The sequence below is a fragment of the Aotus nancymaae genome, unplaced genomic scaffold (genome assembly GCF_030222135.1).
Source record: "Aotus nancymaae isolate 86718 unplaced genomic scaffold, 86718_ANA_hifiasm-v0.15.2.pri h1tg000076l, whole genome shotgun sequence".
Taxonomy (NCBI): domain Eukaryota; kingdom Metazoa; phylum Chordata; class Mammalia; order Primates; family Aotidae; genus Aotus; species Aotus nancymaae.
In genome coordinates, this window is record NW_026988491.1 from 15,801,834 (window position 1) to 15,818,249 (window position 16,416).

General features: G+C 51.0%; 1 protein-coding gene and 1 pseudogene across 3 annotated transcripts; one reads left to right on the forward strand and one right to left on the reverse strand.

The window, feature by feature from the left end:
• The first annotated feature begins 3,230 nt into the window (after positions 1-3,230).
• On the forward strand, positions 3,231-16,009 carry TOB2 (transducer of ERBB2, 2). 3 transcript variants are annotated; one of them, XM_012476676.3, is made up of 3 exons: positions 3,231-4,433; positions 5,397-5,525; positions 12,112-14,815. In XM_012476676.3, exon 3 carries the CDS (start codon positions 12,174-12,176, stop codon positions 13,206-13,208), a length of 1,035 nt encoding a protein of 344 aa, XP_012332099.1. In that variant the 5' UTR covers positions 3,231-4,433; positions 5,397-5,525; positions 12,112-12,173; the 3' UTR covers positions 13,209-14,815. The 3 variants fall into 3 exon arrangements, with proteins under 3 accessions (XP_012332099.1, XP_012332101.1, XP_012332100.1); XM_012476678.3 differs by lacking the exon at positions 5,397-5,525 and having other exon boundaries at positions 12,112-16,009; XM_012476677.3 differs by lacking the exon at positions 3,231-4,433 and having other exon boundaries at positions 4,534-5,604.
• Positions 7,312-7,420, reverse strand: LOC135271354 (5S ribosomal RNA; annotated as a pseudogene).
• Positions 16,010-16,416: the final 407 nt, after the last annotated feature.

A 16,416-nucleotide genomic window follows, 5' to 3' on the forward strand; every position in this document is an offset into this window, starting at 1 on the left:
GGTGAGTAATATCATTAATTGAAAAAGGAGGGGTATAAGAAGAATAGCCCAAGTGTGATGATAAATAGTATGTGACCTTCAGCCTCTGTGTCTGGGACACAACAGGGGAGTGGTGGGGACCTTAGGCAACCAGAGAACACAAGCCCTGTCTAAAAGAGACAGCTGCTATTCAACTCCAGACAATTGCTGCCAGTTTAATGCCCAGTGTTGCCAGATATTTTGAATTTAGGACAAGTGGCAACTTAAGCTATTTTTGTACAATATCCCACATTTTCAATATAGGCAACTCACTTTTAAAACCGTAATATGTCAGTATGTGCCAAGAAAATACATCTGCCAGATGTGGACCTTGGTCTGCCAATCAGCAACTTCTAAATTAAAATTAACTTCCCAAGGAATCAAACTGAACTGACCAAATTTCAGAGAGACTATGTGTCACTCTATTCTGACCCGTAGCTTTTTAATTGTAGTTTGAAGCAAAGACATAGAAGGAAAAGATTCTTTTCCTTCTTTGGAATGTTCCTGTTTTAAAAGACTCTGATTATTTCTACCTGTTCCCAGTCACTCAGTTCCTTATCAGCTCTGTCCCAAGTGACCTGTTGATACCATCAAGGCTAAAATGTTACTTTCTTTGAACCCTGCATTTTAGCATCTTAGCAAGATAGGTTTGTTCACTTACCTTGTTTACTAGAATTCACAGTCTTGGTGAATTCTATATAAAAATCATTTGTCAGCTGGGCATGGTGGCTCATGCCTGTAATCCCAGCACTTTGGGAGGCCAAGGCAGGCTGATTGCTTGAGGTTAGTTCAAGACCAGCCTGACCAACATGATGAAACCCCATCTCTACTAAAAATACAAAAATTACCCAGGTGTGGTGGTGTGTGCCTGTAATCCCAGCTGCTCTAGAGGCAGGACAATCACTTGAACCTGGGAGGTGGAGGTTGCAGTGAGCCAAGATCGTGCCACTGCACTCCAGCCTGGGCAACAGAGCAAGACTCTGTCTCAAAATAAATAATAAATAAATTTTTAAACAATTTAAAAATGATTTTTCTTCAGTAGCCAACCACAGTTCCCCAAAGCCAATTTCTTTTGCACCTGCTGAAGAAATCAAATTGAGGAAATTCTCTTAAATAACTTCAAAGAAACAATACAAAATTTCTTGCCCTGGTGTGTGTATGAGAGGGTGACTCATTTCTAAGAGTTAACTGAGGCCAATTATGACCAGCCTGATTTGTTATGGCACCACATCTTGCTTACTCTCAGACAGGGGATGTGCCCCCCACCTTCTCCCTGCCTCACCTGCTTGCTCATGGAGCTCACCATTTTGCAAGCATGGTGCATGCCTTTCAACACATGATTATTCAAAATGGGAGGGGAATCTGGAATGCCTGAGTAGGCATTTAGCTCACAATTACACCCTGGCAAAATGTAATCACACAGTGGGTACAAGTGGGGAGGAAAAACAACTTCCTCCTCACCACACGATAAATGGAGACATCAGCAGTTAAGAAGGGTGGTTACCTTTTTTCCCCCTCTATTTTATCTTTTCTTACTTACATGCTAACCTTTTACCCAGAGCTCCCACCAAGGAGGCTGGATTTATCATTTCATTCTAATAATGCTGCTGAGGGCTCGTATCTTTCCAGTGTTGCAGAGGAGATTCAATTAAACGCACAAACACCCAGAAATTCATGGCCTTCCTTCTAAGGATTCAGTTTGCCTTCCCTCAGCCTGTCCAGAATGGTAGACGTCTACCCTTTAACTGCTTATATGTACTCCAGCTGTCTTTCCTGAGGTGCCCTAGGACAACTCGCCTCAGCTCACCTTCACCACTGTCAGAAGTTTCACATTGGAGAGTGCACAACATACTGAGCAGTGGATATGCATGATATGATGCAATTTGGCCCAAACACTTATCTTTAAATTAAGAATAGCAATGATTTGAGCCAGGCTTTACATACAGCATCGTACTTAATCCCCCACACGAGCTACATGTTATAGATGAAGAAACTGAGGTTTGATGATGTCGAGAGTTTTGCTGCATTAAATTAAGATCACACAGTAGGCAGCACAACTGGGATATAAGTCCACCTATATCTATGGCTGCCTTAATCAATGACTACAAATACCAGCATCCTTGCCATGCCCGCTGGTGCAAACGCACACTCCTAAGGGCCCAATCCTAACGCTGGATCCTAAACCCAATCAGACACCGCCTCTCTCTGTCCCCCGACCAATGGAAAGGCTGTTGCTAACACGCCGGCTCTATTTTTAGCTTTCGGTGATCTGGGAGCGTGTGGGTCGGCTAAGCCTCCCTGCCTGGTGGAAAGAGCTAGGGGAGAAGAGAGAAGGGGAGGGGAGGGGAGGGGATGAGGAAGGGAAGGGTGCAGCGGGGCTGTGCGGGAGGGGGCGTGTGTGTGACGCTATGACTCGCTGACGCACAAGGCAAGTAGTCCCTGGAGGTGCCCCCGGGGTTGCGACGCTCAAAGTGTGGGGGATGGGGGGACGCTCAGGCTCCCTCCCGCCTCCCAGTCTCTGTGGAGTTTGCCCTCTAGCCCGGCATTTTTCTGCTGTATTCAGGGAAAGCGCATTTAAATCCCCATGCTACCGGTGCTCTCTGCCCTTGCCAAAAAAAGCGATCAAGGAAAAAAAATGCAAACTGTTCGTAGCTGGAAACTCGGATCTCGCCACCCAACGTGGGCTTGGCGGCTGCTGCTGGGCCGGAACAGTCTGGAATGACAAAAAAGGTGGGGGCGGGGAGGGGAGAACGGGGAAATAGGTCATCTAAGGAGGGACTGGGGCGAACACCCCACGCACAGTTCCCCGGGGGCTCCGGACTGGACTGCATCTTCTGGCAGTCCTGTCTGCCTGTGACCGCAACACAGCCCTCTATCCGTGGCTCTGTGTCCCGCACAGTCACAAAGAGGCAGAGCAGCCCGCGTGGCCAGAGGCAGGACAGGGGGCCTCAGGGCGCGGGCTGGTGCGCCAAGTCCCGAGTTCGCGGAGCGTCGCTCCGCCGCCCAAGGGGTCGTAGTGGCTGCGAGCCCGGCACCCCTTGCACGGTCAGGGGCTACTCCACGCCAGCGAGACTGACTAGAAGAAATGTGGCTCTCCCGCGTACCCCACACTGGGGTCGCTAGCCACGGAGAGCAAGGCTGCGCCCGCGCGCCTGCGCAAAGCCGGCGCCGGCCCTCCCGGCTGCGAGTAAAGGAGCGCCAGAGGCGGTGAGGGGTAGGTCTATTGTAGCGCTCAGCTCGTTTTCCCGGCCGTCGGCCTAGTCCTCGCCTCTTCCTCCTGCACAGCGTGGCTCAGGCCCCAGAGTCCCCCCTCGCCCTTCTTTCGACGATGAGTACCCCGAGAAGGCACGAGGCACTCGGAAGACTCAGGCCTGCCTGAAACGGGTCCGACTCGTTTCCAGAGCCCGCGCTGTCCCCTCCGCGGAGGCCGTAACTGGGGCGACGCGAGCGCCGCGGGCAGAGCCAGACACCCGGAGCTGGAGGAAGGCCCCGGGAAATGGCTCGGGCAAAGGTCCGAACCGTGTACGCTGAGGCAGGTGCAGGGCGGAGTCGTCAACGGGGAAGTTTCAGGAGAGCCTGGTGACTCCGTTCCTTCCCCCGCGACACTCGTCCCTCAAACACAACTAAAGAGAGCACTGTGTCCGGCCCGTGAGCAGCCTGGCCTCAGGCCGCCCTCAGCTCTCTCAGAGCGCCCGTCCTCAGGGAGAACACCTCACACGACGCGCACGAGTTCAGAGAGTGGTGTGGCAATGAAGAAAAGGATTGCGGCGCATCGCTGTGAAGGGGAGGGAAAGGCGGAAGCCAAGAGCAGGAAGGCTCCGCGTGCACCAAGGGGCCGAGGAACGGCTCCGCGCGGTACCAGCGAGCTGAGGCTCTGGGCGGGCTGAGAAGTAGTCCCGGCCGGGCTCCGGCCCCGCCCCTGCAGGGCGGAGGGACGCATCACGCAGGGGTGGGGAAGGCGGATCCGTGCGCAGGGTTGCTAAGGGTGAAACTTTTCATTGACTTTGCTCACTTCGGGCCAGGGCGCGGGAAGGTGTGGGTTGTCGGCGGAGACAAGCCAGTGGCTCGGGAGGCGCGGGGCCAGAAGGGCAGTACCGCCCTCCGGCGACAGCCCAGACCGTCTTCCGTTCCGCGATACGAACCACCCGCCAGTCAGCCATCCCCGCTGGTCCGTCCGCCTGCTCTCCGTCCCCACGCCGCCGAGCCCGACCTCCTAAGAGCTGAAAGAAATTCTTGAGAGTCCTAGCCCATAGCCCCCTGCTTCGTCCCCCAACCCTCAACGACGAAAAGGACTTCGGTCCCCGACCCGCCGGCACCCGGGAAGGAAGGGAGACCTCCGCCCCGTGCTCGGGACCACCCTGGAGGAAGAAGCCGCCCTGAGGCCGGCAGAGCGCCCCGCCGCCGCGGAGACCCGAGTGAGTGAGTGGGGGGGCGTGCGGGCGGGGGACCCGCCCCGAGACCCAGCCGGCCTAACCGCCTCTCGCACCCCGCCCTACTCCCGCTTTGCTGGACTCTCCACGTTGCTGCCGCCCCCTCCCCCGCTTGGCCAGCATTTTCTTTCCCCCTCCAGCTCCCCTCTAGACCCCCCTTTTCCCTGCTCCTCTCCTCACGCCATCTCTGCTCCTGGGGTGCCCAAGAGGTCCCTTTTCTCCCAGTTCCAAGAGTGGCCCCTTCTTGGGTGGGGTGCATTTCCTCCCTTCCCGGCCTCCCCCAGTTCTTTATATCGCAGCTACTCGCTAGATCTTCCTTGTTCTCCAAAGAAACGTAACTCCCCCCACCGTTAAATAAATCCGAGGAAGGAAAGGGATCCAGGCCTTGTTTTTCTGCTTCTTTTCCCGTGTGCAGGGAAGGGGGGTGGTAATTGTTAATAGGCTCTATTTCTGGCTTTGTGATACCTGAAGGGTGGAGGTGGGACACCCCCTTTGGCGACAGGACAGATCAGTGGAGACTGTCCTTGGGCCACTGAGCTAGAGTTCACCATTTCGGCTTGAGCTCTTTATACTCTTCAGTGTTTTAAGGGAAAAGTGGGCAGAAAAAAAGTCCCCTTAGACCAGTGCCAGTGAGTGGATTCTGGTTATCTTGGTAAGGTGCCTGTGAGGTGGGAGCCCTACCCCCAAACTCCTTCCTCTCCTGTCCGGAGGATGAACTGTGCCCTTGACCACCAGAAATCTGGAGGGGAAGGAGGGTGCAGAGAGGAGGCACTGCCTGCAGGCCTTCTCCCTCCCCCAGGAGAAACCAGAACCCCACACACAGCAAGCTTCAACTTGGGTACCGGCAGAGGTCAGGTCTCTGGTGCTGCTCCATATCTAAACGGTCTTTTTCTCCTTCTCACTCACGGTACCCTGGGAATGGGTCCCTCATCTTTGATTTTCCAGCAGAAAAACAACCTTATTGCTTTCTTGGGCGTCTGCCCCCATCCCTCCATGAAGTACAGGAGGAAAGAAGCTTGTGTGGGAGGAAGGATTAAGGAGATTTAACACCCAGTAGTGGAGCTTGCTGAGGATCTGGTAAGTCTGGTCGTAGAGCAGACCTTGCCATGGGAGGAGATACACAGAATTTTAGTATGAGAAGATGCTCAGGTGTCAGGTGTACAATTTTTTTTCTTCTCTGCCTGGGAACCTTTTCCTATTTCCCTCTCCCGGATCTGGTTACTCAGAGTTGGATTAGAAATGGGGTGAGGCTTGGTCCCTGCTGGCCTTGGCCCGGCGCCTCCCCACAGCTTGACTGGAAATTTCTTTGGCCGAGAGGACGGGAGAACTGGGTTTGATTCCTGCCTTTCCTTTCCTGGCTGTTAGGGTGTTGGAGCCGAGTCCGCTAGGCATTAAGTGAAAAGGCTTGTTTCCCTTTGAATCCACTGTCCATCCAGCAACCCCAGACGGACCGCCCGGGCCCTGGAATTCAGGTTAAGGTGGTGGGGGGAGGGGTCGTGACCTTATAAAAGCCAGCCCTCTCCCTTCACCCAGAAAAAACTCTTTAGAAGCAGATCCTAGTTTCAACAGTGGTGGGAGGCGATGAAGGGAAAGGTGGGAAAGTTAGGCTCTCGTAAAGCCTAGAGTATGTGGTGGGGCCATTACAATACGGAGAGTAGGCCTTCTGGGTAGAATCTGTATGAAATGTATTAGGCGATGGGAGGGGGGCGCCGGCAGCCACAGCGCGCATGTGCATCGGAAACTTTTCCTGGGCAGTCCGACCCTGGGTCAGCTCCCCTTACCGGGCATGCGTAGTGCAGCCAGTTAGGCCTTCACAGAGTACTCAGGGAAGTGTAGTGTGCAGAGAAAGTAGGTCACTCACTGCCGCCGAGTCCGGAGGCATTCGAGGACTACAACTCCCAGAGTGCACAGCGCGCCCTCGCCGCTGGCCTCCCCACCTACTTTGGGGTTGAGTGGAGTTTTCCTGGCTCCTGAGGAATATGGAGTGCCCTAGAAAGGATCTTCTTAGCCGAAAGAGGCCTTGTAGTCAGACCTAGGGTTGACCACTCTATGTTTAGGGGAGATGATGTGAGACTGGGCGTGGTGGTGTGGTCAGTCGGCACCAGTCCTGGAAGCCTTTCAACCCACACCCGCCCGTCTGGGCCACTGCCCTTGGGACCAGCGAGTTGGGGCGGATCCCGGGTCTCACTAAAGAGAGGAACTGCCTGCGTTTGGCTCTAACTCCCCGGGCAGCGCCAGGGCACTCGCATCCACCCGGTCTGTGACACCTACTGGCCCCTCCACACTTAGTTGAGTCCCGTAGTCCTTCATTGTAGGACAGTTTGCGTGTTAAGGCTTAGAGGTGTCTGAGTATCTTTTTGGATTTGGGGCTCAGTGGATTCCATCACCGTTACCCCTCCGTTCCTTCTTTGAAACACAATTTTCTTTTAAAAAATCTTCCGGCTGCTAGTGGTGGCTCACACCTGTAATTGCAGCACTTTGGGAAGCCGAGGCAGGCGGATTACGAGGTTGGGAGTTCAAGACCAGCCTGGCCAACATGGTGAAACCACCCTGCTCTACTAAAAATACAAAAATTAGCTGGGCATAGTGTCACGCGCCTGTAACCCCAGCTACTCGGGAGGCTGAGATAGGAGAATCGCTTGAACCAGCTCTGAGCAACAGAGCAAGACTCCGTCTCGGGGTGGGGGTGGGGGGAACTTCCTTCACTCTGACATTAGAGCATGCATGCGCGCGCGCGCGCGCGCACACACACACACACACACACACACCCCTTCCTCACATTTTTTTTTCTTTTTTTTTTCTTTTTTTAAATGAATAAAGTCTCCAAGAAGTTTTTTTTTTTTTTTTTTTTTTAAGAGCCAAAAACCTACAGCACCAGGTATTCCCAGGTGGTCTCCCATCCAAGTACTAACCAGGCCTGACCCTGCTTAGTTTCCGAGATCAGGCACATTCAGGGTGCTATGGCCGTAGACACCTTCGTCACTTTTTTTGCCAGAAGTTCTCTGTAATCCCGCTGACACTGACTGAGGCCTCTTCCCAGCTTCATGTCCCACTTCTTCCCCCATCGTCTTTCTCCTAAGCACCTACTCTTTAAAAACACAAGTCAGCACAAGGGATCGGAATCCAAGTTTAACTTTGCTGCTGGGAGTAAACAAGTGAGGATAAAATGCTTAGTGAAATTGGACAGAATTTTGCTCTCGTATTTGCCTTTTTTTTTTTTAAACGAACTCTGGGTCTTGTCACCCAGGCTGGAGTGCAATGGCACAATCTTGGCTCACTATAACCTCCACCTCCCGGGTTCAAGCAATTCTCCTGCCTCAGCCTCCTAAGTAACTGGGATTATAGGCGTCTGCCACCACGCCCAGCTAATTTTGTATTTTTATTAGAGACAGGGTTTCACCATGTTGGCCAGGCTGGCCTCGAACTCCTGACCTCAGGTGATCCATCCACCTTGGCCTCCCAAAGTACTGGGATTACGGCTGTGAGCCACAGTGCCTGGCCCATATTTGCTTTTTTTAATAGGTTGACAAAAGGGAGATTTTGCTGTTATTAAACACCTCATCATTTTTATTCTTTTGCTCCCTTTTTGGCTGTTTGTGCCTTCATTGGGGTTGGAAAAGATCTTAGTGTCCTCTGCATTCGCTTAATGAATCCCTTTACTTTATTGACAGGTAGTTATTTCTAAACTTTCTAATCTTACTATACTTCCATAAATATTTTATATGTAAGCTCTAGAATTTGTTCATAGCTTTTTAAAAAATGAACAAACTCCTCTGAATGGCCACTCCGATCTTTAGCTAAAGACAAGCTAGCACCAGTGCTTTAATCCTCTGCTCCATAAGCTTCTTGCAGTCAAAATTAGAGCCTGAGCTGATAGAGCAGAAAATCTCATTCTGGTTGTCCATCATTTTTGTAAGGTTCCACCCCACAGCCATCTGGTCTGGCCTGTTCTCTAATTAAAGAGGCAAAGGTGGCATTATATACTTCCTTATTTGTGCGGCAACATCACTGAGGTATAAATTGGTGTGCAGCTTTAGTTGCTTATGCTGCAGAAAATGGTTAGCTAGGCAGGGCTGATGACAGTGGTTCTATTGTATTTTCGGGTGGGAGGCTTATTTCCCAGTGACTTCGACCTGCATTTAAAATGCTCCCATTTTGAGGCCGAACTGTTCAGGGTAGTTAACTTGGAAGGCAATTATTTAGCCAGGTTTGAGGAGGCCTAGAAAGGTGTAGAAACCCTTTGCTCTCAGTGGAATACCAAGAGGTGCATTTTAGGAGACCACATGGTGCCTTGGGAGAGAGATATCGTAGGTTGACTTCAGTCTGTTTTAGATTTCAAACAGTATTTGGAATCAAATACTTTTAGACAGTATTTGGAAATACTGTCTTTAACACCAGGTTCCATTGTAGACAACCAGTATCAACTTTCCCCACAGCTTTTTTTTTTTTTTGGGTTGGGAGGCAGAATCCCACCGTCACCCAGGCTGGAGTGCAGTGGCTCGACCTCAGCTTACTGCAACCTCTGCCTTGCAGGTTCAAGTGATTCTCCTGCCTCAGCCTCCCGAGTAGTGGGATTACAGGTACACGCCCAGGTAATTTTTGTGTTTTTAGTAGAGATGGGATTTCGCCATGTTGGCCAGGCTGTTCTTGAATTCTTGACCTCAAGTGATCCACTCGCCTTGGCCTCCCAAAGTGCTGGGATTACAGGTGTGAGCCACCACGCCTGTCTCTTCACAACTTTTTAGTCTGCTTCATGTTTGACACATCTATGGACCACGTGGCCCTTTCAGACTTCCATTCCTAAGAGAAGGCTCGTGGTTCTGGTGGCTAGCTTTGTATCTGCTGATAAGCCTGATCCTCATAAACAGAAAGCCCTTTATTCTTTTTATTATTCTTACTTTTTAAACCCAAAAAAGCCCTGAAATTGATCTGTGTTGATCATGAATAGACATTTGAGGCTGAGGCATATGGATGGCTTGAACACGTTAGTTGAAGAACAGCCTGGGCAACATGGCCAAACCCCATCTCTACATAAAAATACAAAAAAAAAATTAGGCCAGGCATGGTGGCTCACACTTGTAATCCCAGCACTTTGGGAGGCTGAAGCGAGTGGATCACCTGAGACCAGGAGTTGGAGACCAGCCTGGCCAACATGGTGAAATGCCATCTCTACTGAAAATACAAAAATTAGCCAGATATGGTAGCATATGCCTGTAATCCCAGCTACTCAGGAGGCTGAGGTGGAAGAATCACTTGAACCCAGGATGCGGAGGTTGCACTGAGCTGAGATCGCGCCCACTGCACTCCAGCCTGAGCGACAGAATGAGACTCAGTCTCAAAACAAATAAATAGATAAATAAATTAAATTAAAATGCCCCTTAAGAGCCATGGACCCAGGCCTGAGAATTACAGGGAAATGTGTTGGGGCAGGTGTTTAGAAAACTCAAAATCCTCAAGCCTGAAATTAGCACCTGGATACTTCAAACTGGATCCAGAAAGGATTTGAATCAAGATCCAGCCTGGAATCTTTAACAGGACAGAAGATGCCCTTGACAGATCATGGAGCAGTCATGTCTCTGTGCTTGGCTCAGCAGCACAGCATTGCCCAGAGGTCTGGCTAGGAGCATGTTCTGGCTCTGCTTCCCCTCAGAGCCAGTTCTTTCAGTTCAGTTTCTCCTCCAGCATGAACCCTGGAGCTGCCCTTTTGGAGAAAATGAGATTAGGATCACAGGCTCATAGGACCTCACAGATCATCTTCCTGAGACATGAGGCTGGCTCAGGCTGAGGGAGTAAACCTTTTTGACCTCAGTGGGATCTGGCTGTGAGAGAATCCCAAAATAACAATCTGGTGTTTATCTTGGGCTGCCTTTTCTCTAAGCATCTCCAAACACTTGATAAATCTGATCTGGTGCCGAGGACAGGTGGTCAGACAGTCCCTGGGAGACTGAGTGATGATGGGTCCCTGCTGGAGGCTGCAGGGTGATGGAAAATTTCTTTCCTCTGCCACCCTCATCACTTACACTCTCACCAGAAACTACAGAGATTCCCTCTCCTGTCCTCTGCTTCCCTGGGGCAGCCTCCAGTCAGCAGTTCCCTTGTTGGTCCACATCTCTGGTTGTGACAGGTCTTGCCTTTTTCCTGGGGCTCATGCTGTTTTCTTATTTTTTTTTTGAGACAGAGTTTCGCTTTTGTTGCCCAGGCTGGAATGCAATGGCATGATCTTGGCTCACTACAACCTCTGCCTCCCGGGTTCAAGCAGTTCTCCTGTCTCAGCCTCCCAAGTGGCTGGGATTACAAGTGCCCACCACCACGCCCAGCTAATTTTTTTTTTTTTCGAGACAAAGTCTCGCCCTGTTGCCCAGCCTGGAGTGCAATGGTGCAAACTCCACCTCCCGGAGGGTTCAGGTGATTCTCCTGCCTCAACCTCCTGAGTAGCTGGGATTACAGGCGTCTGCCACCATGCCCAGCTATTTTTTTTTGTATTTTTAGTAGAGATGGGTTTCACCATGTTTGCCAGGCTGGCCTTGAACTCCTGACCTCAGGTGATCCACCCGCCTCGGCCACCCAAAGTGCTGGGATTGCAAGTATGAGCCACTGCACCCAGCCAGTTTTTGTATTTTTTAGTAGAGACAGGGTTTCACCATGTTGGCCAGGCTGGTCCTCAACTCCTGACCTCAGGTAATTCACCTGCCTTGGCCTCCCAGAGTGTTAGGATTACAGGCAGGAGCCATGGTGCCTGGCCCATTCTGTCGAGTTCTTAAATCAGTTCTGCAAACCCGGACTGAGCCAGACAGCATACACACCCATGGGGCCCATGATGACAGATGGATGTGACTGGAGTCCAGGCCCCCAGTGAAAAATTGGCAGTGCTCCTTTCTGTACAGTGATCTGTATCCCTTTTCATTTAAGGAGGACAACCAAAGATTTTAAACTTACATCTTAGTCCGACAGTTTGGGAGCACAACTTTACCAAGATATTGTGGAGACAGCAAGAGCCTTCTCTTCACCTGATTTAGGGACTTGATTTTTTTTTTTTTTTTTTTTTGAGACGGAGTTTCACTTATTACCCAGGCTGGAGTGCAATGGCGCGATGTTGGCTCACCGCAATCTCCACCTCCAGGGTTCAGGCAGTTCTCCTGCCTCAGCCTCCTGAGTAGCTGGGATTACAGGCACATGCCACCATGCCCAGCTAATTTTTTGTATTTTTAGTAGAAACGGGGTTTCGCCCGTTGACCAGGATGGTCTCGATCTCTTGACCTCGTGATCCACCCGCCTCGGCCTCCCAAAGTGCTGGGATTACAGGCGTGAGCCACCGCGCCCGGCGGGACTTGATTTTTTTAGTGTCATTCATACCTGAATTCTCAAGATGGTGGAAAACACAGCTTTCCTATTTCTTTAGAATTACTTAAAAATAGTAGCTAACTTTATCAATTACCTTTTAATTGCCAGGTACATTGTGAGGCAGTTTATATCTTGAACTAACTTAACTTCATGATAGCCTCATGTTACTAATGAGGAAACTGGGGCCCACAGTCACTGGTGGGGCAGAAATAAGCTTCTGGGTCTGTGTGATCCAAAGTTGGTGCTTTTATGTCTATCCTTAGCTGTTGGTTACCACCAGCTTTCTGCATATCTTCTCATGGTGCCTATCCTTATTTCCCAGAGCCGTCTGGAGCCCAAGGCTGTGCACGTGCCCTGTGCTGATTCTCTGCCTAGGAAAGGACCATGCAGCTAGAAATCAAAGTGGCCCTGAACTTCATCATCTCCTACTTGTACAATAAGCTGCCCCGGCGCCGGGCAGACCTGTTTGGGGAAGAGCTAGAGCGGCTTTTGAAAAAGAAATATGAAGGCCACTGGTACCCTGAGAAGCCACTGAAGGGCTCTGGCTTCCGCTGTGTTCACATTGGGGAGATGGTGGACCCTGTGGTAGAGCTGGCCGCCAAGCGGAGTGGCCTCGCAGTAGAAGATGTGCGGGCCAATGTACCTGAGGAGCTGAGTGTCTGGATTGATCCCTTTGAAGTGTCCTACCAGATTGGTGAGAAGGGAGCTGTGAAAGTGCTGTACCTGGATGACAGTGAGGGCTGTGGTGCCCCAGAGCTGGACAAGGAAATCAAGAGCAGCTTCAACCCTGATGCGCAGGTGTTCGTGCCCATCGGCAGCCAGGACAGCTCCCTGTCCAACTCCCCATCACCATCCTTTGGCCAGTCACCCAGCCCCACCTTCATTCCCCGCTCCGCCCAGCCCATCACCTTCACCACCGCCTCCTTCGCTGCCACCAAATTTGGCTCCACTAAGATGAAGAAGGGGGGCGGGGCAGCAAGTGGTGGGGGTGTAGCCAGCAGTGGGGTGGGTGGCCAGCAGCCACCACAGCAGCCTCGCATGGCTCGCTCACCCACCAACAGCCTGCTGAAGCACAAGAGCCTCTCTCTGTCTATGCATTCACTGAACTTCATCACGGGCAACCCAGCCCCTCAATCGCAGCTCTCACCCAATGCCAAGGAGTTTGTGTACAACGGTGGTGGCTCACCCAGCCTGTTCTTTGATGGGGCCGATGGCCAGGGCAGTGGCACCCCAGGCCCTTTTGGAGGCAGTGGGGCTGGCACCTGCAACAGCAGCAGCTTTGACATGGCCCAGGTATTTGGAGGTGGTGCCAACAGCCTCTTCCTGGAGAAGACGCCCTTCGTGGAAGGCCTCAGCTACAACCTGAACACCATGCAGTATCCTAGCCAGCCATTCCAACCTGTGGTGCTGGCCAACTGACCATCTACCTGCCCCTAGGGCCAGGAGCACCCAAGACCACAGAAAAGAGAAAGGAAAGGAAAGTCCAAAAAAAGGAAAAGAAAAATGTACAAAAAGATTTTCGATCTTCTCACTCTCACTTCTAGAAAAAAGATGCAGCCCAGGCACGGAATGGGAGGGCCCCACAAAGCACCGAAGTGTGTTTCACTCACCCCCTACAGCTCACCCACCGGCCTGTGATTTATTTGGTTGGTTTGGGTTTTATATTTCTTTTTTTTTTCTTCTTACATGTAGTTTTCTATATAACATCTTTAATGAGTGGCTTCCTGTGCTAAGAATGGTCCAGATGTGAATTGCTGCTCCCTGCTCCTCCCTTCCTCCTTCACACTCCTGGTTTAGGATTGGTGTGTCCAAGCTCACAGGGAAGGAAGAGCTGCAGCTGAAGCCTAATCCTCCCTGAAACAGGGAGCGGCTGGCTCATGTCACTGCCTCTGTCACCCAGCTATCCTCGCACTCAAAGCCATCCAACCTCAGCAGGCCTTCTTGGGCCCTGCCACCTGAATAGGTCCGACCCCAGTCCCCGCTCCCTTTCAGGCTGGGCCACAGGGCGCTATCAGCTGGCCACTTGACATCCTCCCCTTAGAGCTGATGTCTGTGACTACAGGGAGGTTAGCCATTTGTCTAGTGGAACTCCTTTCATCTCTGTCCTGTGGCCCCACCCCACCATTCCCTCCGGGCCCAGACCATCACCATGGCCCTGGCCACCTGGCCATCGGTGCATGTGGCCTTTCTTTCCCTCATGTGGCTCCTTCTTCCCCAGGCCAGAGGTTGTGGGTAGGGAAGGAGGGTGTGTGTGTGTATGTGTTTGGTTTGCTGTCCTTTTTTAAAGGATTCCAAGCCATGTGAAACTTCCCTTCTGCATGTGATTCTGGGTTGCAACAAGTGCTTCTTTATGTGTAAGGCTGGGGAATAGGCTGGGGGTATTGGCAGTCCTTTTGCAGGGCAGTGTGTGTGGCAGGATGACACCACTGTGGCTGAGCCCGAGACACTCCCATAGAAAGCACTGCAGAAGGAACTGGTTTGCAGACTGCAGAAGGATCTGTACTTTTGTTTTTGACCAAAAAAAAAAAAAAGGTTATCTCTGAAGGGCAGAGGGAATACCCAAGCCCTTGATGCCTATGAGAAGTCCCTGGACTTCAACCCTCCTGTTGTGTGACCTTAGCTCAGTGAGAGCTGCTCACCTGAGCACCCTTAGGGGTAGGCAGGGAGGCAGGGTGGGATTTTGGCACTAGTGTCTGTGGGGGGCAGCCCTGAGCCTGGAGTTGAGACTTTGAGTCTCTTGGTTGGAGGTGTTATTTGAGTGCATTTGTGCCCCTGCCAGGTTGAGTTTCTCAGTACCTCTTGCCGTCCCCTCTCACAGCCCTGACCCAACCCCAACCTTGATGCTGTGAGGAGTGGTGTCCTGACAGGGACTCAGCACTCCCAGGTGATGCATTGGCTCATAGGAGAGCGCTTGCTCTTCTGCCGCTGCCAGGAGAGGGCTTGTTCCTCACACCCTTGGAGGCCAAGCAAGCATGGACAGGAGCCAAGGGAACAGGATCATGAACTTTTTTTGCAAAGTGGGGCACTTGGCATCAGGGTCTCATCACCAAAGCCCCTGGCACCACACTCACTCCATGCTACCCAGGGACCCCAAGTAGGCAACAGCTATGGCAGTGGGTCCACCCCAGGCTGGCACTGCCAGCCTCCTCTCCCTGCAGTAGGCACCAGCTCTACCTCCCCTGGCAGGCAATCCCCTAGCTTCTCAGCCCAGCACCATCTGTTCCCCTAGACTTCTCAGGGGCCAACCCAGTCTTGGCCACCCTTTCCCTTGTGTCCTCTGCTCCCACACAGGTGACAGGCCCAGCAGATAGCTTCTCTCTGGGAAAGGTTGGATGCTGCCTTACGTCCCCTTCTAGCCTTCCTCCCATCCACACACACAGGTGCCCACCCGCACCAGGTCAGCTTGTTGCTCACATGTGGTGGGGGGGGAGGCCAACCCGTTTGTGTCTTTTGAAATATGGAGAAAAATATGTGTTCAGGAGCATGACTCCAGTCCTGGGCTCTTGGGCCCAGTTCAGTCTGTCTTGTCTCAAATCTAGGCATTTTTGCTTCAATTTTATTTTTTTTAAGAAAACAAAAACAAATCTGCACTAATTTACCTGGTTTCGTAGGAAAACTTTTTTTTTTTTATTTTTTACATTTTTTGGTGTCCGTTTGTATTGAATAATTTGCTACATTTGTAAAATGTAAGAGGTATATATAATATATGTATATTTCTAACGTAAAAAACATAATTTTTTTCTTTTCAAGATTTTTTCTTAAAAAGATGAGAGAAACATATTTTTTCAGGAAAAACAAACTTTTAAAAAAAGAGGAGAATAAAACCTTTTCTCCCCTTTCCCCGTCCTCTAGCTATCCCTCTTTCCCAGGAACAAATCAAAAGGTGGATTATCTTGTGAAGAATGGAAACTGTTAGTCCAGAATGATGTCTTTTTCTCAATGCAGTGAGTTATAGATTCTCTAGTCTTCTCCCTAGGGACGGGAAGGGGGCATTGAGGCACGCCTGGAGAGAAGCCCGGGGAGCAGGGTCATGAACTTTTCTTTAGTGAAGGAGGAATACAATCAAGGGTTTTGTATTCAGAATGTTGTGCAATATTTTGGAATGGGACGTTGGTGTGTTTAGAGATTTTAGTTTAAAAACAAAACAAAAAGATCAAATCTGTACAGTTTCTATTGTTCCAGATTTTTTTAAGTTTGTATTAAAAGCATGATATATAATAGCCTTCTGCCTGCTCTTGACTTTCTTGGTTTCTGGGGTCCTTTTGGGAGAGAATGGGATTGGCATAGCCCTTATAGGCTCCAAGAAATGATTGGTCCTCCTTACAGTGACTGAGCCCGGGATGTACATAACTGTCCTGATGCCCCTCTTTGACCACCTATCCATCTCATCAACACAGGATACTTCAGTGTGCCTGCCACCCCAGATGCTTTTCTTTTTTTTGAGATGGAGTTGCGCTCGTTACCCAGGCTGGAGTGCAATGGCGCGATCTCGGCTCACCACAACCTCCGCCTCCTGGGTTCAGGCAATTCTCCTGCCTCAGCCTCCTGAGTAGCTGGGATTACAGGCACGCGCCACCATGCCCAGCTAATTTTTTGTATTTTTAGTAGAGACGGGGTTTCACCATGT

Bases quoted from the DNA above. Each gene is read 5' to 3' on its own strand.
- TOB2 (XM_012476678.3), top strand. From the start codon at position 12,174: ATGCAGCTAGAAATCAAAGTGGCCCTGAACTTCATCATCTCCTACTTG.